Below are 23803 nucleotides of genomic sequence, written 5' to 3'. Positions count from 1 at the left end.
AATAAGTTAATGGAAGAGGAGGAGGGAGATAATGTTGGGACAACAGTTCCTTAAGAATTGAAAGCAGAAATATGAACCAGTAAAGATGACCAAGAGGGAATAACTGAAGAGAAAGGAAAAAAACCAGAAAAGACCTCTTTCAAAGAAACCAAAAAGAGAGTTGCTTTAAGGAGAGGGCCATTCAACAGTTCGAATACTATAGAAAAATAAAATAATATGTGGACTAAGAAAAAACTATTGGATTTTACAAGAAAGTATGCTTAGAAAGAACATTTTCAATAAAACAGGAAGGAACGCATGCTGAATTTCAGGGATTTGTAGAATCACTGAGGAAGCAGAGGCATAACAATAATCTTTTTAGAAGTCTAACAGTAAAAAGAAGGAAAATTGACTTCAAGTTCCAGAATAAAGGGGAGAAAGCTCCTAAGATAAGAAAGACTTAAGGATGTTTGTAAGCAATGGGAAAGTAGCTAGTGGATCTATCGAGACTGAAAATGAAAGAGAATGAAGATCAATAGAGCAAGGTCCCAAAACACATGAGGAGAATTAGGATTAAGGACACTGTTGGAAGAAACAGTCTTGGCAGGAAGGAAAGCCACCTCATCCACTGAGACCAAAGGGGAGGAGAGAATGGGTTAAAAGAGGAGTTTTGAGATATGGAATGGAGGAGATGAAGTCACCTTCTAAAGGTGAGTCTGGAGTTGGAAAATTGATAAGGAACAAAAGAAGGGGGAGGGGAAAATTTGAAACTGCTTCTGAGATTATTAAAGATTTCTATGTATTTATTGAGTGGTCCTGTTATGATTTATTTCATAACTTCAACAATACTTGATGGCTTTGAAATAGTTACAGAAAGGGGCTTGGTTCTATGGATAGAAAGCCAGGCCTAGTAGGTCCTAAGTTCAAAACTGACCTCAGACACATCCTAGTTGTATGACTCTGGGCAAGTCACTTAACCCCAGTTACCTAACTCTTACTGCTCTTTTGCCTTGGAACCAATAAATACTGATTCTAAGAGGGAAGGGAAGAATTTATAAAGGAAAGAAAGAGAGAAAGCAAGAAACAAAGAAAGAGAACATAGAATGGTGGCTGTTGCCTAGGTTTGGAATTAGAGTCAGGTGAAAGCTATGAGCTAATCAGAGGTAGAGAGGTGATCACAGAAATGGTTCACCATGATATCACAGATTGTAGCAGTGGTCTTCTTGCATGGGTTGAGCACCTGAAAGGGAAGCCAGGGACTGAGGGAATATGGGTTTCGGAAGCATTAAAGATTAAGGCAGGAAGGACATGTTTAGAGAAAATAGACAAAAAGGACACAGGGATCTTCAGCATCACTTTCAGCCTACCAGCTCCTCCTCAAGATGGTGAGAGTCAGACAGTTGAACTAATTTTTATTGAGTTTTCAAAGAATGGGCGTTGCGAGATTGTCAATCAAATAGGTGGTATGATAGAAACATTAGCATCATATTTACAATCAACAACAAGATTAAAGATACCAACATAATGGCATAACCAGTGCCCAAACCAGAAGCTCATTTGAAAGTCCTTCTTCCTGAGCCCTGGTACCATCTCATTCAGATGCTGAGTGTGTGTCTTTGACATTACAAAGAAGCTATTGAAATTGAATGCCTGCCTTCCAGACTGCAGACAATGGCAGAGATTTAAGTTCCACAAAATTTGAGCCCCATTCAATTTAAGGATTCAGAAATCAATCATGTGAAATATTAGAAATATATCCATAAGTCTGGTCCATGAACATTTTGCTCATTGGAGTCAGCTTTTTGAATCCATCTTTAATATCTTCATGATTCATTTATACCTGGAACCCTTCACAAATGGTGAGGGGGAGAAAAGTGAAGCTACAAGAGATGTGATATATTGGGAAGAACAGAAAGGTTAGGTTAAGGGACCATAAGATCTTTAGGAGTAGGTCAAGGGGAAAGGTAGAAAGACAAAAGAATTGTGGTGAGATAGGGCTATTACAGCAGGTTATATTTAGAGTTTCTTTCTTGCCATGCAGTGACTACTGGTAAGACCCAACCATTACAGGATTAATTTGTGTTTCAAGAGAACTCACCTTCCTTGAAGGAAGGATGGAACAATCCAACCAAATTAAGTTCCTTGTGAATAAAATTCTACGTTTTAATCTTATGATTTGGAATGATCCTGCATACTTTCTACCTACTTTCAGTGGCTATATTGGCCTAACATCTCACTCATTTTTGTGTTCACATACACATATTCTGCCTACTCTTAATTCATCAGATCCAAGAATCATGGACTCCTCACATCAAACTCCTTTCCTACATCTTCCTTCCCCCAGTTCACCCTTCTAATAGGTTCTAAGAGTTTTTTTTCTTCATCCCCTTCCAAAATCCAGTTGAGTCACTATTCCTTAGGACTCCCAAACTCCATCATTATATTTACCAGAATAAAACTTGGCCATCCTCGGTCTTCATTCCCAAGACTATCTCCAATTAAATAAAAATAAAACCAACCCAACATTTATTTAGCACCTACTGTGTAGAAGGTGCTCCTTCTGTTATGCTTTTGACCTTTGATCAGAACTTTTCAGTAACTATCAAAGGATCAGAAGGAAATTAGCATCTTTAGGTCTCACACACACTATTTCTGAAGGAGTACATATGGCTTCAGAGTTGTTGAGTACAAGGTTGTTTCTGATTATGTGCTTAAATAGCCCTTAAAGCAGTGATGGAGAACCTATGGCATGGGTGCCAAAGATGGGACAAAGCCAGCAGCCCAGTGGGAGCACACAAGGGGGTAAGGTTGGCTCACAGGTGGCAGAGCTGTGTCTTGTATGGGATGGGGGCACACTTAGCACTCAGTGTGGTAGGGGAGGGGCATGGCACATGGTGTTGTGGGGGAAGGCTCAGCACTATGTCTGGGGAGGGGCAGGGTTTGGCACCCCATCTCTAAAGAGGTTTGCTATCACTGCCCTAAAGCATTGTTGTCTGGGGCATATATAAGAATCATCACTGATTTTATTGGAAGCTCCATTTCTTGGGGTGGAGAAGCAAGCTGGAGAGATCAAATGACTTATATTCATCTCAAAATGGTGTTACCTCTAGAGCTCAAACTGAGGTGAGCTCATCCAAGCCTCTAGGTGATGCTCTGATGGCTCTTTTTGATAATTCAAAGAATAGCTTAGTTGGTGGGGATGAAAATAATTGAAGAGTTTTGTGTATATTTGGCTACATGTCCCACAGAAGAGATTATTTACTGTAACAGTTGCAAGCAGCTATTGTTTTCTACAAACCGTACTTCCCTGGACCTTCCTATTTCACTGAAGTTTTATTTCAAATATGTTATCCAATTTTCAGTGTTAATGCTTTGTGACAGTAGAGGGAGCAATGAGGAGATGGATGATCAAGAAAGCAGTGTTGTTGATGGAATTCAAAACATAGGAATGTCATAATAAAAAGAACTGGGCAATGGCATTGATATGCCAAGGAGGGCTAGTATGGTATAGCTAGGTGTAGAGCCAAGAAGACCTGGGTTTAAATTCCGCTTTCCACATTACCTATGTGACCGCGGCAAGTTTTTTAAATTTCTTCCTGGCTCTGTCTTCATCTACAAGAGGAGAATAACAAATGTACCTGTCTTTCTTCATAGATTTATTGTGAGTCTTAAATGAGATAAAGCATGTAAAATATTTTGCAACTCTTAAAGTGCTAAATGATAGCTATTATTATGTTGGCTACTTATCATTCATAATTTTTAAATGAATTCAGTCTGTTTAAAAGAGCTTATAAATAGGAAGGGGGTAACTTTCCTAGAAGATTAGAAATTGACTTTAGAAGTAGTGAATAGTTCTTGAAGTTGGATAAAAACTGAAAGAATGTAGAAGTAAAAGATTTTAGAAGTTTTTATAGCTAGTTTCTTACTCCCTGAATTAACAAAGGTGCTTCTTATTTTAGGCATCGGAAAATCACATTGTTAATCTACATAGTAATTTATAAACCTTAAAAATGGTGTAAAAATGTGAACTATAATTATTACTATTAGTTATTTGTGGCAACATATATTCCTGTTGAGAAATACAAATTTATATTTTTAATAATTATTTTATGCCTTATAAACCAACTACTAGCCGATTTGTTTTTTCTTCTTCTTCCCTGTTTCAGCAGGAAGGAGCGCCCAACCTCTCTGAATGTCTTCCCCCTTGCAGATGGAATGGTACGTGGACAGATAGGGGGCAAGATCATCCCCACAGTGGACCACTGGCACCTGAGTGACCTCGGCCAGCTGCAGTCCAACTCCAGCTACAAGGTTTTATACACATGTCGTGGAATAAGGGTCTCCTCTTTCCCACTGTCAGTGGCATATACATGTTCTTCATAAAGATGGAGACCAACTTGTGTCCATAACCCTTTGCAGCTTCTCCCATTTTCAGGTTGGATTAGATTCCTGAGCTGAACCATAGCCAAAAGGGGAGGGGAAAGACCAGAGTCTGAAGATAAAAGAAAAGAGGGAGGATATTGTTGTTGCCCTAATCACTGCTTTCCTATGATTCTTTCCTTTTGATGGTTTCTATTTGAGCTCCTTTCCTGTCACCGATGTTAATAGTATGAATTTTTAGGATCCAGTATGTGTTAGATGTTTTTAGAGTAAGACTGGTTTAAAAATAAATTTACTTCCCATACTCCAAACTGATGTTCCATATCTGGCTATTGGCTAAGAGGAGGATAGAGTTGATTGTATGTACTTTCACAGAGTAGACCATTGTGTACTACAAATTGGCTACAGCTTAAAAAACATTTTACTTTCTTTCTAGCACATTCCAATAGCTCATTCATATCATATATGCTGCATGCATGTAGGGCTGGCACTTGAGCTGGGAATAAGGAATTGAAAAGACATTATCTTCTCTTTCATATTCTGCCTTCATGATTCTGCTGAGCTAACTTCCCATACTATAACCTGAAATTAGGAGACTGGAATCCCTATAGGCAGATACTTGTTGAACCCATTTTTGAATGTAGATGATAGTCCATACCCCAGTAAAACCAACCAACCCCTTTAACTTTTTAGTCTAAAAACGGCTAAGTTGAATCACTGAATAGTACAAAGTCATACAGTGGTTGCTAGTTTTGATCTGTAAGTTGACTTTACCTTTGAGAGTTGAGATGCAAAGTTTGCTTTGTGCCATATTCATCAGGTTATAATAGACATTATTTTGCAGCAGCTACTGGCTTCTAGCAGATGACACTTGGTGCAAAGAAGCCCTAGTGAAGCATGTTTCTTAGAACTAACATCTGGGACATCTTGTAAAAATCAAGATCTAACAGATTTTGTCTTTGAATGAGTAGGGCAAGCCTGATATCTAATGAGTTTGAGGTGGGGATAGCCTGTGTGTTTCCCTTTCTGAGTTGCCTTTTATCCTCCTAGTTTTCAGCTTGGTTGTGGAATGTTTCTGCACCCTGCAAATTCTTTAGAAAAGTTACTGCATTCTCTTCTGTTCTTGCTTTGTGCTAGGTGGTGAGCATTTCTCTGAGATGATTGTGTTCTTAAGAACATATACACACATATGTATACATATACACTAAGGTATATTATACTAATGTAATATTGGCATTCAGGCAGAGAGAGGAGTAAATAAGTGAATAAAACAAGGAATTATGGTAGCCTCTGTTCAATCCTGGTTGTATCATGGACTTGATTCTTAATCATTTGAGGCTTATTGTTTTTTCTCTGTGTACTTCATTGTTAGAATGGACTTTATGGAAGTGACTTACCTAAATGATATTTGTTGAACTGACTTGAAGTAGAGACAAGGCTTGAAAGCTTTGTGGATTGCAAGCTTTCCCCTGTAGTGAAAATGAGGATCCACAACTTGTGTCTTAGACATTTCTCATTGCTTTTTTGTCTTCTGGCATCCTTTTTTTGTCCTGAATTTTCACCTGAAATAGTCTTCCATTATTTAAGAAGTGTTGAAGTTTTGGTTCCACAGATTCGTTTTATTTAATTTTCATTTTTTTCAATGTTATTATGTTTAAGTTTTATTTGTTCTTTTGATTTCATGCATTAGGTTTTAATGTGTTTTTTTCTTTTTTTTTAACTCCTTAATGTGTTTTGTTGTTCTTTATGTACTGTATTTTCAGTGTTTTAACCAAACAGTTGTGACTACTCATGGTGAGAAATGACTGCTAAGAATTTTGGTCCTTTGCAATGCATTTTGGAGGCCACTGCTACACTCATTGATGTTTAGGAGGTTGAGAGGTTTGACTTTAGGTAAGTGGTGGCCAAGGAGAGTGTCCTTTGGGTAAGTGGTGGCTCTTTAGGATAATAGTGAGTTTGAATGGCATTTGGGAGGTTCCTTTATAAATAAGAGTCCCCACAGGTTATTAAATGGTAAGCCATGTTTGCCAGGAGTCCCTTGATTGTCTTCCGTGTAAATTGGTGGGTTATGAAGAGACTGTGAAAAATGTGGCCTTTGGGGAGAAACTTGATAAGAATCAGCTAAGGGAAACTTAACTAAATATATATACTTTCCATCATGTGCATCACTTCTCTCCCCCTACCCAATGGAGTTCCTTATTGTCTTGCCTCCTACATTCTTATCTCCCCCATATGTCAGCAGCTGCAGCAAGAATGGCAAAAGGAGTGGGAGGAGAGATGTTTCCATCCCATTATCAGCAGCAAAACCTAGGGTGGCCATGAAGTATGGGAGTAAGTGAGGTAGATGTGAAAATTTAGTCATCTAGTACTTGTTTTGGTTCTAGTGATTTATTTTTCCTTCCATTTGGAAGAATGAGCATTTTTTCATTTGGTGCTAAAACCACAGAAAACTAATCTAATTTATTAACAAAACTACTTCAAAAGGAATGGGCAGAGTTTAGAATCTTGATTGAGCTTTCCAAAACTAAAACATGTAATAAGCAAAGCCAGCAAGTGGAATCTTAAGAGGAGCATCTGTCCTGCTTCTTCTGTACTACTTAACTTTAACTCTGGTAGCTTTCAGATAGCTAGAGAAGAATGCAGATTGTTTGCTTTCAAAGAAATAGCTCTACCACTAAAGATCACTTGAAGCTAAAAGTTTATCTCTAAGCTTTTAGCCCATTCAGAACTTTTACCCAAGAAATTCCTATACAAGAGAATGTATTCTGTTTTTTAAAACCTCTAAAGGAGATTTGTCTTTTTACCTCTCCCAGTTTGTAAAAACTTTCACTTTTAGGAAATTCTTCTTAATGTCTAACCTCATAAATGACATCTCCCTCATCCCTTAGAAATGACAGTAATTTGGGCCCATGTACTTAGGTCAGTTCTATATTTTATTATCCTGCCCAAGAGGCAAACAGCTGCTTTCTTTGGGAACTTAAATTAGAGGACATTTAATAAATAAATAACTGACAAGGAAGAACTGAGTATAGAATTCTGAGAGGTTAATATTTGAGAGAATGAAGTTTAGTTTCTGTAAAAATAAAGAGATAGTATGTAGATTCTATATAATACTGGTTAACAGATGTGTGATTTTTAAAAATTATAATAATGAGCAAAAAATTGGTTTATGAGCCTGTTATATGGAATTGAAGTTTTCTTATATCTTAAATTCATTTAAGAAGAGAAATTAACATGTTTTCTCATAAATATTCAAATAAAATAGCATTTAAAAATATACTTCTTAGGATAATTGCTAATTATAGTTTGGGTTTTTCAAAAATCAATTTTTTCATAACAATTTTAGTCATCTCATTTTATAAAAATAAAATTAGACTATATTTAATTTAGTGATAATTTCTGGGGCCAAGTGTTTAGATAGCGGTGGGATGTTGGGACTTAACCTAGATATTCCTTAGCTTCTTTACTTTATGGAATACTTTTATGTGTTAGTATAGCAAAATCATGGCCAAAAGACTAAGGTACACATTTTGAGGTTGTAAAGTTATGTCATATCCCAAGATAGTGTCTGAAAATGAAAAAAGGTTCTTTTCTTATCAGGAAAATGCAGAAGTCTCTCACAGTACTTATAGTTAATAACTTAGAAATAGTTTTACTGCTTCAGTGGTTACAGTGCTATAGTAATTTGGTTTCCAGAAAAAACCATTTATCTACTCAGGTCATCCTGCTCCCCTAACCCCTCAAATTGTTGGTTACTTTTCTCCCATACCATCCTGGACTACAATTTGATTCTAACTGATACCTGGCTGCAAAGGGTTGCATTGCCATTTTTCATACAGTGTTCATCTTCATCACATTTTGATTTGTTTGACTGTATTGTGGAACAGTGACATTGAATGCTAAGTCCCAAACCATTGAAATGCAGATCCCATGCATGATTGGGAAAGGCTGTTTTCTAATACTTGCATCTTCTCATTTCTGAAAAGCAAAAACAGGTACTGCTCCTTTGAACCTCCCAAGTATAATTAACTACCCAGAGGAATATTTAACATCTTAAATATGATATAAAATATCTTATATAAAAAAAGACTTCATCTCTTATAGTCCATAATGATATAGGACTTAAGATATTCTTGTATTCATTCCTAAGGAATATCTCATTCTGGCTCAAATAAAGCCTTTTTTTTTTTTTTGTCATGTTAGACCTCAAAATCTTTCATTATTCTTCAGATAAAAGAAGAGAAACATGGGGATTTTGGACTCCAAATGAAGAGAAATTGGTAGCTCAGCCAAATTTAGGACCTCACTACTAGCCACTGTGGCTGCAATTATATAAATCTTTAATTGATGTCTGAGAAGTCTGACACTAACTGCAATACCAAAAGGCAGTAACCAATTCATAAAACCGGAGAGTAATGGAAACACATAGAAGTACTTCCTGTTTTCCTCCTCTGTTCTCTATTCCAGTGTCCACATGATGAGATGTCTGAATCAGGCCAGTCTTCTGCTGCTGCCACCCCCAGCACCACCGGCACCAAGTCCAATACACCAACATCCTCAGTGCCCTCTGCTGCTGTCACCCCTCTGAATGAGAGTTTGCAGCCATTAGGGGACTATGGTCTTGGATCAAAGAACAGCAAACGTGCAAGAGAGAAACGTAATAGTCGCAACATGGAAGTCCAAGTCACCCAAGAAATGAGGAACGTTAGCATAGGTACCTGTAGTCTCTTGTTTTAGCCACGTGCAGCCTGGGGAAGGGCATAAGCAATAAGTATCTCTTGTGCCTGAGCAGTAAGACTATTTTCTTTAGAAGCCCAACACTGAAGGATAGTTTTTGGCGTGTGTGGACTATTCTTATTCAGCTAACATCTTTTAGTTTCATGCAAGTTTACAATCCAATAAGAAAAAAAAAATTGAGCCATTTTCTACTAAGATTTGACTGTAAAGATAATGATACAATCACTTGATCAATCGGATCTTTATTGGTTATCCAACAATAATATACCATTGACTATTTTTATAGGTATCATAAATTAAAACAGGGCTTGCAATGCACATTTTCCCTTACTATGACTTTTAGGAATACAAATAACATTTCTCTCATCCCTTCTCTTCCATACACATATATGTTTGTTAGGCATTTCTATCCTATTGATCAATTTGGGGAAATCCTTTTCTGACAATCCCTTCCCCAGCAAGTGATCCAGGACCTTATCTATTGAAATTTCTTAGAGCAAACATGTGGTGAAGATCCTTCATCTTGGTAATTTAATATGAATCATACATTTTTTTTCCTATAGGGATGGGCAGTAGTGATGAGTGGTCTGATGTTCAAGACATCATAGATTCCACACCAGAGCTAGACATGTGCCAGGAACCTCGATTGGAGCGCACTGGAAATAGGTACAACTCCCTTCTTATTCTCCCCCTTTTTCAGATTCTAATAAGATGGCTTTTTCCTTATACTTTCTCCTTAAGAAACTGCATGTCCTAATGAATTGAATAATTAGACTGGGAATTGGATACTACTCTTAATTACCTTGGTAAATTCTTTCAAGACTATTCCCCTCCCCTGTCTGTTTTTCTTTCCTTAATGAGACAATTGGTTTTCAAACCGATGTATCTCACTATCTCTTGAGCGGGAGGCATCTCCCATTTTATGTCTATAATCCAAAAAAATAGTTAGTCATTTAATGAGAATTATACAAGGCATTTAATAAACCTACAATCATGTTCTATACCAATATTGCAAACTAACCCGTGTGTGTGTGTGTATTTTCTCCACTTACAGTCCAACCCAGGGAATTGTCAACAAAGCCTTTGGCATCAACACTGATTCCCTATATCATGAGCTGTCTACTGCAGGTTCTGAAGTCATTGGGGATGTGGATGAAGGTGCAGACCTACTAGGTAAAAGTTGTTCCTCATGACTTTTTGATAGGGCTTTTCATATAAAATCAACTTTTCAACAACCTTATGTTAGAAACATTTTTGTAGGAATAGATTTGAAGATTTGAAGTAAAGATTTTGGCCAGCAACCTAAAATAGATCCCCTTTTGTTAACCTCACACTTCTTGATATTAGTGAAATGCCTGGAGGATAAGAAAGTCTTAGGTATATTTGGTGTGCTATGCTTATCAGAAGAAAGGTCTTAGAAAAAACACACTCCCCCCCAATATTTCAAAACTTTTGTTTTAACTTTCATGTCACTGTAATTTTGAAAAAGAACTGGGAGTATCTCTTTAGAAAGTTTCTTGTTTAAGGTTTCCTGGTCAGTATTTATCTTTCCTTCCTCCTATGCTAAAAAACATACTGTCAAAGTAAGTATAGAATTTTTCTGACATGCTTTATACAGTTATTTATTCTCTGAGGAAGAAAAACCAGCATTGACTGTAAGTGTTATTGATAGCCACTGGACAACAAAAGATTTGTATCCTATGTGATCATAATGATGAGTGTATCATTTAATTTAGTCCATATGGGCCTGTTTGTTTTGGGCCCAAACTGTCTTAGAATTAACTTCCCTCTTTGACTGCTACCTGTCAATAAGATGGGTGAGATCTAGGATAGAGTTTACAATTCCAGAATGCCTTCTCACTTTCCTTTAGCAAACCCCGTTTTGTTGACCTTGAGGAATGTGAATTGATGTTCATTTGAGTTTGGTTTCTTTCTGCTGGCCAAGTGGATTAAAGAGATTGGCTTTTTTCTTATAGATGATTTAATTCACATGGCCTCTAGCTAAAGAAAACTGCTACTGTTGCTGCTGCTGGTTTCCCATATAAATGTTCTCTAAGCAACTGTTCTGTGATGAGTTCAGCTAACTTATTTGTAAATGTAGATTTTGGCTTGATATTCACTGCCCATGGTGTCTTTATTCTGCCTCATCTGTTCATAATGAGTATATTTTCTTCTAAAGCATGAAGTTAAATGCCCCAGCTTCTTAAAGTTGCAAAGCTGAGTCTCCCTTTCTTATCAAGTCCCAATTCTTATCTAGTATAGTTGGTGCCAGCCTGCTTTACTGTTTGTTGTTCAGGGTGTCCTTAAACTATATTACATCTTCATGTTAAAGCCTTTTTTTTTTTTTTTTTTAAATTTTATTTTAAACCCTTAACTTCTGTGTATTGACTTATAGGTGGAAGAGTGGTAAGGGTAGGCAATGGGGGTCAAGTGACTTGCCCAGGGTCACACAGCTGGGAAGTGTCTGAGGTCAGATTTGAACCTAGGACCTCCTGTCTCTAGGCCTGGCTCTCAATCCACTGAGCTACCCAGCTGCCCCGTGTTAAAGCCTTTTTGCTGTCATTGGCTGTTCCTTAGGTGTTCAGATGTTTGTAGCTGTACAGATGAAACATATTTGTGATCTGAATTCAGAGAGGCTTATTGTGCAGTTCACCATGGTGACCTACTGATCTTCACAGATATTGCCATAAAGTGAAGATCAGTCGACTTCTTCAATTTAGTATTGTTCCATGTTTTTTTTCAGCCTGTGTCTTTCTCATAGCCTGCTTAAAAATGAATATATCTTTCCCTGGTGATTGGGAGAGAACGCATATAGAAAGAGTTTTGTGATGCTCATACCAGAACTACAACCTACCTGATTTGGGCCTGAAATTTTAAAATTATTTTTGCTTCCAGGCTTAATTAAGACCAAGGAAAAGTGAAATTTCTTTTTGCTTCAAATGTTTGAACATTTATTCTTTCTAAAACTATTATTTTATTATAAACAAACACTTGTATAGAAAGAACCTACTTGATTTTAAATTACATGTGTCATTCCAAATTTTCCTTCCAGCATTTCTTTTTTTTTTTTTTAACTCTTACTTTCCACATTAGAATCAATACTATATATTGATTCTAAGGCAGAAGAGTGATAAGGGCTAGGCAAGGAGGTTAAGGGACTTGCTGAGGGTCACACAGCTAGGAAGTGTCTGAGGCCAGATTCGAACCTAAGACCTCATGTTTCTAGGCCTGACTCTTAATCTGCTGGGCTACCCAGCTGCTTAATGGACACATACATTTAGTTTCATTCCTCAAACATATTTTTTATTTTTTGCCAGGAGAATGTCATCTAAGATGATAGGTCATTAGTCTTTATAAAAAAATAAGGTCTCACAGTAGACAGAGAAAGAAGAGATTTTAACAACTCTAGACAATATAGTAATATTTTAAACTACTTTCAGTTAAAGATATTTTATTAAGATATCCTCTGAACTTCCACTGAGTGCATCATTATGGTGAGCCTGGATTTGCCTTGGGTGTTCTAAAGGGCCGCAAGCTATAGAACAAGATTTATCATCAGATTTGTTTTGAGGTGATTATTTAGATCAACAACTCATGAGGAACTCTCCTAAAGCATAATGACTCTGTCACTAGAGGGAGTACTACTCATATTGACAAAATCACAAATTCCTGGAGTATTTCATTATGATTAAGTTGATATCTTGGGTGTTGTTACAGATGCCTTACCTGAGCATTTGTCTTCCTGCTGTTTTATATGATTAAATTGACAGCGCCACTAAACCTAACTGCTATATATCTCTCTGATTTTTCTTGATTCATGGTCTAGGGCCATCATCCTATATTACTGTATTGTTCTTCAACCCTTCTATGCTTTTCTATGGCCTTTTTGTTGTTATTATCCTCTTTCTCTTGTTACTGGAGCCATCTATAATGTAGAGAGTGTCCTCTCAAAGGTGTTTGCTGTTGCTTCTCTTTTATCCCATTTATGCTGCTCCAAACCTTCTTCCCTCAAAACTTTGAACTGATTAATCATTGGTGCAGGAGAAGGATTTCTTTAGGTAAGTTCCCTGAAATGACATTGTAAGAAGGAATTTTTTATTCCTTTTTTAATTTAACAGAGGACCTGGTGGTCCTCTTACTATAGAGATATATAGAGATTAACCAGTCCACAGTGACAGGAAGGAGAAACCATAGAGACAGGAAGTGAGGTAGGAAGGAGAAGGTTATAAAAGAGGGCCAGAATCAGTTGAGGGAGCTACCAGTTGTGGGGAAGTTGGCTGCTGGGAATATATTGGGTTGGTAGTTGGTGTTTAGTTGCTGGAATATAAAGGTAGGTCTGAACTTACCGAGAGGACTTTTGGCTTTAGCCTTTAGAGGGCTTTTTGGGTTTTAGGCTTTTGGTTTGGGCTGTTAGGTTTTTTTTTTTTCTTTCTTGAACTTTTTAGAAGGTGGCTGGTCTTCATTGACAAACCTAATTGGGGTTGGATTAAACACTGATTGGGCTAGTTTTGATTGGGCTGGATTGGGTTGGAACTTTGTGGGGTGGTTGTTATTAGCAGTAGTTATAAGCAGTTATAGGTAGATATAGGCAGTTTTAGGTAACAATTATAGGTAGTTATAGGATAACTAGTATAGACATTAGGAAATTTTCTTTCTCTACCTCTTTCTTTTTTGAACCTTGGACTTCATCCCCCATAAGTCCCTTAGTTTTCCCAAAATTCCCTTTAATCTCTCCTGCACCTCCACGTTTGTGTGGTCACATTATTGTTTTATAGTTGGCTGTAACTCCTCCCTCTCTCTCTTTGGTTCCTGGGACCGAGCTGGTTAGTACCTTTTAGTTAGTCTCTTTTGTTAGTTTATTATTAATAAAATATTTATAAATATAATATTTAATATTTGCATATTAATTTAATCTTCATTTAACTATATTCTTTTACTATCTATTTTAATTAAACTAAGCTGCTTATTCATTAATTAATTGTTTAATTGTGGCTAGTTAGTTGATTTTGTGATTAATTAATAAATTAATTATTAAAAGCTGCTAGAAGTTTTCTTTTCTCTGGCTTAAAGGAATATTAATTTACAACTACTATATATTCTCATTAAAACTTAAATTATTAAAAGCTGCTCTCTTATTTTGCCAAAACTCCTGTTTTAACCCTTATATTTAATTGGCAACTGCAGCAGGATCTGAACCCTCTATCTTCTGATCATTTTCCTTACTTTTTACTGAAACTATCCCAAAGTCAAGTTCCTAGCAGTTAATTCTGTTATAGCTATTGATCATTTATGTTAAACAATGCCATCTACTGACAGAAAGTAGAACTGCAAACAAAATTAACAATTAGATAAAATGATTCTGAGTAGTCTAGATCAAATTGTGATGCTGTTGCTTGTCTCTATAAAATGGCTTATTATCCAACAGAATATTACACAGTGGCTTTATATAGCACTGTTCCTAGCCATACTTACAGTGATAGGAGGCTTGGCATTTTGTCTATTCCTCTTCAGAAAGAAACAGGATAATAGTTTTGCTGAACTAAAAGCTCACCTTGAAGAAAAACTAGAAAATAACACAAGTGACCTTGAAAAAAGGCTAGAGGAGGAGAGTCTGGGGGATCTCAAGACTTCTATAAAAATCATTGAGAAAAGCTTGAGAAATCCCCAGAGTAAGAAGAGAAATTTATCTCTCAACACTCCCTCATCATTATAGCTTTCCAGTCCTGCTCCACACAATTCTGCTCATACTAAAACCACCCCAACTCCTCCTCCTGTTCTAACTATCTCTAAATCTACCCAAACTCCTCCCACTAGACCAGTGGTTCCCAAACTTTTATGGCCTAACACCCCCTTTCCAGAAAAAAATATTACTTAGCCCCCTGGAAATTAAATTTTTTTAAAAATTTTAATAGCAATTAATAGGAAAGATAAATGCACCAGTGGCCATCACCACCCTCTGGATCGCTGCAGCACCCACCAGGGGGCAGTAGCGCCCACTTTGGGAATCACTGCACTAGACCTATTTCCCTGCCTACATCCATTACCTGTTTTATTGCAACTCAAATAAAAAAAAGAGGCAGAAACCAAAAATAATTCAGTTACAGGCCTATTCCCCTTAAAAGAAGTGCCCACCTTTAATAAGAGCAGAGATCTAATTTTGCTAAGGCATCATACACCAGTCACCCCCCAAGATATTGAGAAATTCAAGCAGAATTTTCTTCCTTTTGAGGATGATCCAGTTGTGATTATTAAAAAGCTAGAGAGCTTTTTTTGCACATATAATCCCAGATGGATTGATACTGAAAATTTGCTCCAAAATTTTTTGACAGAGAGAAAAATAATATTGTCTCTCGTCAATCGGACTCAGGGAAGAAGAGCAGTTCATTGGCCTCCGTAAGAACCAAAATGGAACCCCAACAATGAACAAGATTACACAAGACTATGCCAGGCTAGAGAGGCATTATTAATCTCATTTAGAGCTTGCTCTGATAGGCCTGGTATATGGTCAAAATTTGAAAATCTTAAAACAAAACAGTGAAAATCTATCCCAATTTATGGATAGACTTATTGAGCTGGGAGGTAGATATATAGACCTGGATCTTGCCAGAGAAAGGGATGTTGCCAGACAAATAAGGAGACAGTTTGTGAAAAACTGTTGTAAACTTTACTGTGTGTAACAGTCCCACATTCTGTTTATTCCATATTTTGTTATTACTGGTTCCTTTTATTAGGATGATCTTCACTTCCTTATCTAAAAAACATAGAGGACAATAGTATGGAAGGGACCCTGACATCCATAGATAGTGCCACTTCAGAGTAAGCTGTCAAAATCTTTAAAAAGGAATAGTGTTAGGGGGCAGCTGGGTAGCTCAGTGGAGTGAGAGTCAGGCCTAGAGACAGGAGGTCCTAGGTTCAAACCCAGCCTCAGCCACTTCCCAGCTGTGTGACCCTGGGCAAGTCACTTGACCCCCATTGCCCACCCTTACCACTCTTCCACCTATGAGACAATACACCGAAGTACAAGGGTTTAAAAAAAAAAAAAAAGGAATAGTGTTACTGAATACTTCAGCAAACATAACTATTGTGAGAAAAGCAGCCCTATTTCTATGAGAGAAAATCATGCCTGCTCACTCACTAAAGTAAACACATAGATGAGGAGAATTTGTGGATATGATTTCCATTGCTTTTCAGATGGCCATTGATAAAGTTAATTCAAACTATTAAAATAATCCAGTCACCCTAGAATTGGGGAAATTTTTCTTAGAAATATGGAAAAATAAGAAGAGTGATAGGGAAACTCCCTCTAACATTGCAGGTTGTCACCTTCTCTTTATAATCTTAGTTATCAAGAACACTGAGTGGTTAGGTGACTTATCCAGGACCATATAGGTAGCATGTATCAGATCATATACACTAGCATATATTAGCAATGAGATCTGAGCCCAGGTCTTCCTGGCTTTGAGATTAGCTCTCTCCACCAAGCCTTGTTGCTTCTCTGTTGTACAGAGAGGAATCAAAAGGAGGGGAAAGCAGGTGCTTCTCTGGAATAATGGGTACAGTAGGATTCCCCAAAGGATCGGTGCTGGATAAATTTTTATAAATGAACTAGAAGGGAAAGTATTAGGGAAAACTTTAGCTCAGCAGATAACATTAAGCATTTGGTTCTGGGAAAACCTGTGACTTCTAATTAACTCTTAATTTCATAGGTAACCTTGAATTTGTCATTGAAACTTTGTTGTTCCAGTTTTTAGGAAGGTAGCTCAGGGCAGTAAGAAATGTTGGGATGTGTCTAAACCAGTGATGGGCAAACTACGGCCTCGGGCCAGATGCGGCCCCCTGAAATGTTCTATCCAGCCGCAAAACATTATTCCTAATCTGACAAGTACAGTAAGTAGGATACAATACAATGAAACTTCGAAAGAGTTGCCTTAGAAACAGACTGACAGGTGAGCATTTCCTTTCCTTTGGCCCCCTCTTTAAAAAGTTCTCCCATCACTGGTCTAAACAGTGGATGCACCAAGAGTAGGAGCTGACTAAGAGGCATTAGTAATTTGTAGGCAGGTGAGTTTAAAAATCATTTCCAAAAACCTGCCTGCAGACCTCTTAAGTTTTGTGTGGTTTACCTTTGGCTTACTCCTTGTCTGTCTTCACACGGCCTTTGGATTAATCTCTTTATTCCTTTGTGTTAAAGTTCTGAACTATGGAGACTTTAATTTAAAGAGCATATATGACCCCTAATTGTGACATCAGTTTGCTTTATTCCAATAAACTTCCCACTCCCTATCTCTCAGGCAGAACAGAGAAACCTGCAAAGGGGGTGGCTTCTTGCTTGCTTCTGGAATAGCAGAAGTAAATCATAACTAGAAAAGGCCAACTTGTTGCTAGTGAGAGGCATCCCTACTGGCTACAATAGCAGCTGAGTTGACTGCTGTTGTAGCCCCACATTAATGAGCTCCCCAAAGGAATTATCAGTGCTTAGCAGCAGTCTTGATTAATTTTTAGCTCAAATACAGTTATAACTGAAGTTCTGCCATTGACCAAATAAGAGATGAGGTTCTTGATGCCAAGTTATCTAGAGGATAATATTCATAACTACCCACAGCTCATGCTGGCAGACATCAAAAGTTTAGCAAATTTTTGAAGTCCCACTACAGTCAGGAATTCCACCAGAAAATTGGGCAAGTGCAGAAGAAGCACGGCTGGTAGAATATGTTAACATCTTAAGGATGTTAGGGTAGGATACCCTCACAAATTCAGGGAAGAATTTAGGAACTCTGTTCATGGTTGAAGTGGCCATGACCTTTTTAGGATATCTAACAGAGCTTTCACATAGATAGTAATCTCTAGTTCTGTCCTAGGCCATGTACCTAAACTACAAGTAGCCCCTTACACAAGATCTAGGAAAGCAAGCCTATACAAGGTAGGTGAGGTGTAGCTTTGATTGACCCTTTGTTCAGGCCCTACTCCCCAGACACCATCCAGTAGGGCTGATCTAGCTGGTCAAACTAACTAATAGTCCCTGACCTGTTGCCAGGTATTGGTCTTACATTTTTAAAAGTTAAAAAAATTTTAAAAAAATGTAAACCCTTACCTTCCATCTTAGAGTCAATACTGTGTATTGGTTCTAAGACAGAAGAGTGGTAAGGGCTAGCCAATAGGGGTTAACTAACTTGCTTAGGGTCACACAACTGGGAAGTGTCTGAGGTCAGATTTGAACCTAGGACCTCCCATCTCTAGACCTAGCTCTCAATCCCTGAGCCACCCAGTTGCCCCCAAATTTTAATTTTTTTAAAAAATTACATGTGGAAACAATCTTTAACATTTGTTTTATAACATTTTGTGATCTAAATTCTCTTCCTCCTTCCCCTCTCCAAGGTGGCAAATAATCTGTTATAGGTTAAAAGTTAAAAGCTAAAAGTGGTATGCTTCTATCTACATTCAGACTCCATAAGTTCCTTCTGTGGCAGTGGATACCTTTACTCATTGTGAATCTTGGAGTTGTCTTGTATCCTTACATTGCTGATAATAGGTCCTTAATAGTTGATCATATTACATTTTTGTTACTGTAAAAAATATTCCCTTGGTTCTGCTTACTTCATTTTACACTAATTCATTTAAGTATAGGTTTTTCTGGACTCATCCTGTTTGTCGTTTCTTATAGCACAACAGTATTTCATTACAACGATATGCCGCAACTTGTTTAGCTATTCCCCAATTGATGAACATCCCTTCAGTTTCCAATTCTTTGTCACTACAAGAAGAGCTGCATGAAATATCTTTTATTGATAGGTCCTTTTCCTTTTTCTTGGATCTCTTGGGAGCATAGGACAGACTTAGTAGTAGTATTGCTGGATCACAAGGATTGGCTCTACATTAATGCAGCTTTGAGTAACTTAACTTCATAGACCTCATGTCCCAGAGTGAGGCAAAGCCACTCTGCTGATGAAGGTCATAGACATGTGTCTGTTTCAGTCTGGTCTGGTGACTAGAAGGATCCACTTGCTATAGGATTGAGTAGAGGAATAAAAAACTTGAATCCTTTGACTTTACTCATCTCTTCAGTATATCTCCTCCCTTTCCTGATGATACATAAAGTCTGTTGGTTAGGACTGCATGAGCTGCACATTCAATTCAACAGATATTTATTAAGCATCTTTTCTGTACATGGTTCTTTGCTAAGTCCTGGAGAAACAAGATAAAAATGAAACAATCCCTGCCCTTAAGTATGCCCTAATATATGCTATATTTGCATCACCTAACAATTCAAGCAAATGACCTTTTGCTCAAGTCAGTGCTTCCAGCCTTACTAGAACACTACCCTGTTGGCTGCCCTTGGAAGCTCCCTTGCTTGCCTAAGCCCATACCAAAACTGTATTGAAATATTTTGCCTTTGGGAGTTTTGACCTACTTATACATCATGATGATGGTAACATTATGATGATGGTAACATCATAGATTTTATCCCTTTTTCTGTAGACTCTCTTAAGCAAAGTTCAACCACCCTGAGTTACACCATCTAGGAGGAAGAGTTGTCGGTAATAAAATCTGTATTCAGGTCTTAACACCTTGAGGGAACATGACATCCCATCATTGGGCTGTCTAATCATCAGAAACTGGAACATCTCCGACTAGTTAAAAAAATTATTTCAGTGAAGGCCTGCTATTTAGCTACTTCAACTTTCAATTTGGCTTTGTTCCTGACTGGCAGCAGAGTGTAATAGTGCATATACTGTTGTGGAATATTACTGCAGAAGAGGGTCCCCTCTTCCCTCTCCCACTATCCATCTTAGGGACTTAAGAGCTAACTTTTTTCAACTGACAGTCATAGGGGACATCTGCCAACATCAGTAGAAGGACCTGTCTGCCTTGTTCTTCCTCCTTAGATGAGATGACCATCTCCAAATAGCCTGGAGGGAATATTTCTCTTGGAAATCTTCTAATTCCATGACCTCCCTGATCATGTCATTTGAAATTATACACTATGGTTTATCTCACCATTTTGAGCCATACTTCCATGTTTTATTAAACTCGAGTTTCCTGAGGGCAGGGGTTTCTTTGGCTGTTGGTGCTGGTTGGTTGATTTGGTTGTTTTTTGCCTGTCTTTGTATCCCCAATGCTTAACAAAGTGCCTGGCACAAAGTAGGTGCTTAATAAATGTTGATTGGCTCTAGTACACCTCTTCATAGCATACTAATCCTTTAATATTGGACCTTTAGACTATAGGTTTTTGAATGAGTGCCCTTATAAATGTCTTAATATTTGCAATCAATCAGTCAAAAAGTATAAAGTACCTTATATAGGCATTGGGGAATTCAAGCATAAAGGATGAAAACAGACCCTTCTTACAAGCTTATAGTCTAATGGGGAATATGGCAAGTATATATAAAAATAAATATATGCAACTTAAATAGAAAGTAAAATACAGCAGTAGCTAGGTAGCACAGTGGATAGAGCACCAGGCCTGGAGACAGGAAGTCCTTGGTACAAATTTGGCCCCAGCCACATCCTTAGCTTTGTGACCTTGCAAGTCACTTAACCTGGACTGTTTAGAACTTACCACTCTTCTACCTTGGAACCAGTACTTAGTATCAGTTCTAAGAAGGTAGGATTTTTAAAAAGAAAGAAAATAAATAAAATACAAATATATACCAAGGCATTAAAGATAGGGTAGTTTAGAAAGATCATAAAAGGCTATATATGGAAGATGTTGCCTGGGCTGTGTCTTGTGTTTTGTTTTGTTTTGTTTTTGTTTTTAAACCCTTACCCTGGGTCAAGAGATATAAGGCTTCTTAAGCCTTAGCATTGTAACCAGTCAAGTCCCAGGAACAGCTTTGTTGTTTTCATGAGGAAAAAAATTAATCTAACCCATGTGACAAGGAGAACTTTGTTGTCAGTGATTCCATCACAGAAGAAATTCATTCTAGGCATGGGAGACAGGGTTGAAAAGACACAAAGATGAGAGTTTGGGATCAGGTTGTATAGTTGCTTTAAAAGCTCAACATATTTGATCTCAGAGGCCATAGGAAACCACTGGGGTTGGTTGAGTTGGGGATTTATGTGGTCAGATCTGTGTTTAAGGAAAATTACTTTGGTAGCAAATATGTAGAATGGAGTGGAATGCTGAAAGTCTTGAAGTAGTCCAGTTAGGAAGCATTGTGGGTTATTATGAGATGTGATGTATGCCTAAACTGGTGGCAGCTATGTGAGTAGAGAGAAAGGATTGAATGTGAGAGATATTGTGGAGGCAGTAGTGCCAAGACTTGGCAATAGATTGTATATATGGAATGAAAAGGAGGAATGGTCCAGGATAGTGCTAAGATTGTGAACCGGAGACACTGGAGAGATAGTGATGTCTTTGACAAAAATGTGGGATTTCTTAGGGGAGATAATGAGTTCAGTTTTAGGCAACATTGACTTTAATATGTTCCTCTAACAATAAAGAAATGAAACCCTAACTAGTCAGTCAGCCAATCAATCTGTAATCTTACCTGTGACATCTTAAGTTGCCTATTCTCCATAGAAAATTATGTCAGGTACTTTGGAGGGACAGAAAAGAGAGAAAACGTGGTTTCAACCCCATTTGGCTTACGGCATGAATGGGAAGATAACATATGAAAGGATTTAAGAACAAGTTTCTAACCTGTTGAGCATATAAATACATAGGGGATCCACATGATTAGAGTTAGTTGGGGAAACCTTTTTGGAAAAGCTTCAGTTTTGAGACAAGTTGCTCTCTCCCTTCAATTCGTTTTGACTTGCTTCTTGTGTTTCTTAGAATTCCTTTAGGTCAGTAAAATTGCATTTTGTTAGAGATATTTGAAATTGGCATACAGTGGTATCTGTGTAGGGCACTATATATAGTCTTCAGCAGTCATTCTTCCATATTCACACCTTACTGGGGCATGATTATCCCTTCTACAATCTAGAGCTGGACAAATTATTCTAGAGCAGTGATTCCCAAAGTGGGTGCTACCGCCCCCTGGTGGGTGCTGCAGCAATCCAGTGAGGCAGTGATGGCCACAGGTGCATTTATCTTTACTATTAATTGCTATTAAAATTTTAAAGATTAATTTCCAGGGGGCTAAGTAATATTTTTTCTGGAAAGGGGGCGGTAGGCCAAAAAAGTTTGGGAACCACTGTTCTAGAGGAACTCCAAGATCACAGAGGAGTGAAGAGAACAAAAAGAGAACAGATTCTGGGATTTAAAGAGTAAGCAAAGATCAGGGTAGTCAGATCTTGGCAAAGAACTTTTATGTATGCTTTGATAAACCACAAAAATACAAACTCAAATACCATATCATTTCTTAGTCATGCATGCATGGCTTACTGTAGCCCCTTAACTGTCACTTACCTATTATTTAGAACAGATTTGACATTCCTCCAAAGTAAATCTTATCTGATACACAGCTAAATGAGATAATAAGGAACAGGTACAGAATACTCTGAACATGGTGAAAGATCAGAGAGGTGAAATCACTCATGGCTGGAGGAATCATGGAAAAGATGTCATTTGAGCTGGACTTTGAAGAATGAGCAGGATTTGAGTAGACAGAATCTGGGGGTTGGGGGTAGGAGTCATTCTAGGAGGATATTCATGATATCATGGATCATTTGAAATTCCATTATAAGTTCCTGCCTCCTCCATGAAACCTTTATGACTACTAGCTAAAATTGGTCTCTTCCATCTCTCAAATACTTTGTCATTTACACTATATAATACAGTTTACCAATTAAATGTTTTTTCTTCTTTTTTCATGTTATTAATCTAATAAGCTTCTTGAGGATAAGCACCTTGGCTTCCCTATCGCTTTTTTTTTTTTTTAACCCTTACATTCCATCTTAGAATCAGCACTGTATATACTGGTTCTAAGGCAGGAGTGGTAAGGGCTAGGCAGTGGGGGTTAAGTGACTTGCCCGGGGTCACACACATGGCCATATTTGAACTAGGACCTGCCGTCTCTAGGTCTGGCTCTCAATCCACTGAGCCACCTAGCCACCCCCTTCCCTATGCCTTCATAGCACCCAGCAGTGTGTTCTGTGGGTACCTTCTCTAGTATGTGCCTAGTAAGTACTTGCTAATTTTAACTGGCATGATGGAAAAAACATCTTCTCCAGGCTTGAATTTTCTTTATCATTTTCCCTCTCTTGCTGAATCTTTCATGTGAGAAATAAGGAAAGTGGCTTTATTTGTACCTACTTTGATCTTAGGTTGCTCCACATCTCTTTTTTGTTTGTCATTTAAATGTCTATGAACTTAAGAGATGAAAAGTAAAGACATTTGTCAAGTCCATGCCTCCTAGGAAGGAGAGTTAATGAGGGGAAAGCCTGTATGAATCAAACCCTTCCATAGAAATGACCTTTCTCTTCTCATGTGGGAAGATGCAAAGAGATCTTTATGGTTTTTTATTTTGTTTTGTTTTGTTTTTGAGCCTAACTATTCAGAGAAAAAGTATAAGCAGTAACTCCAAACTCCTCTCTTCCTGTAGCTGGTCTTTCAACACTACTCCAGAAATTGGACCAGATGATTTCTAAGGTCCCTTCCAGTCCTAAAATTATGGGATTCTTCTTTATCTCCCTCCCAAATAAATACTTACATTATACCCCAGCCCACCTCTATATCCCCCAACTATTGTCTCCCCAGTTTTTCTTTATTTAAAACTGGGGGACAAATGTTAGCAAGTGTAGGGTAGGAGTTTCTCTTCCACTC

General features: G+C 37.7%; 1 protein-coding gene across 4 annotated transcripts in view; it reads left to right on the top strand.

Annotated features, from left to right (window-relative positions):
• The window catches only part of MAPK8IP3 (mitogen-activated protein kinase 8 interacting protein 3), an 82180-nt gene that overhangs the window by 36205 nt on the left and 22172 nt on the right, over positions 1–23803 (top strand). For 2 of the 4 annotated variants that reach the window (XM_044657379.1, XM_044657388.1), the window contains exons 5-8: positions 4149–4290; positions 8827–9073; positions 9660–9762; positions 10151–10269. In XM_044657379.1, coding sequence (XP_044513314.1) covers positions 4149–4290; positions 8827–9073; positions 9660–9762; positions 10151–10269 — 611 coding nt within the window. Of the gene's footprint in view, positions 1–4145; positions 4291–6164; positions 6253–8826; positions 9074–9659; positions 9763–10150; positions 10270–23803 lie in introns of those variants that run through there. The other 2 variants (XM_044657371.1, XM_044657395.1) reach the window with 2 other exon arrangements.

Source organism: Gracilinanus agilis, chromosome 1 (genome assembly GCF_016433145.1).
Source record: "Gracilinanus agilis isolate LMUSP501 chromosome 1, AgileGrace, whole genome shotgun sequence".
Classification (NCBI taxonomy): Eukaryota; Metazoa; Chordata; class Mammalia; order Didelphimorphia; family Didelphidae; genus Gracilinanus; species Gracilinanus agilis.
Note: the sequence above shows the minus strand (reverse complement) of the source record. Positions and strands in the feature narration are given on the sequence as shown.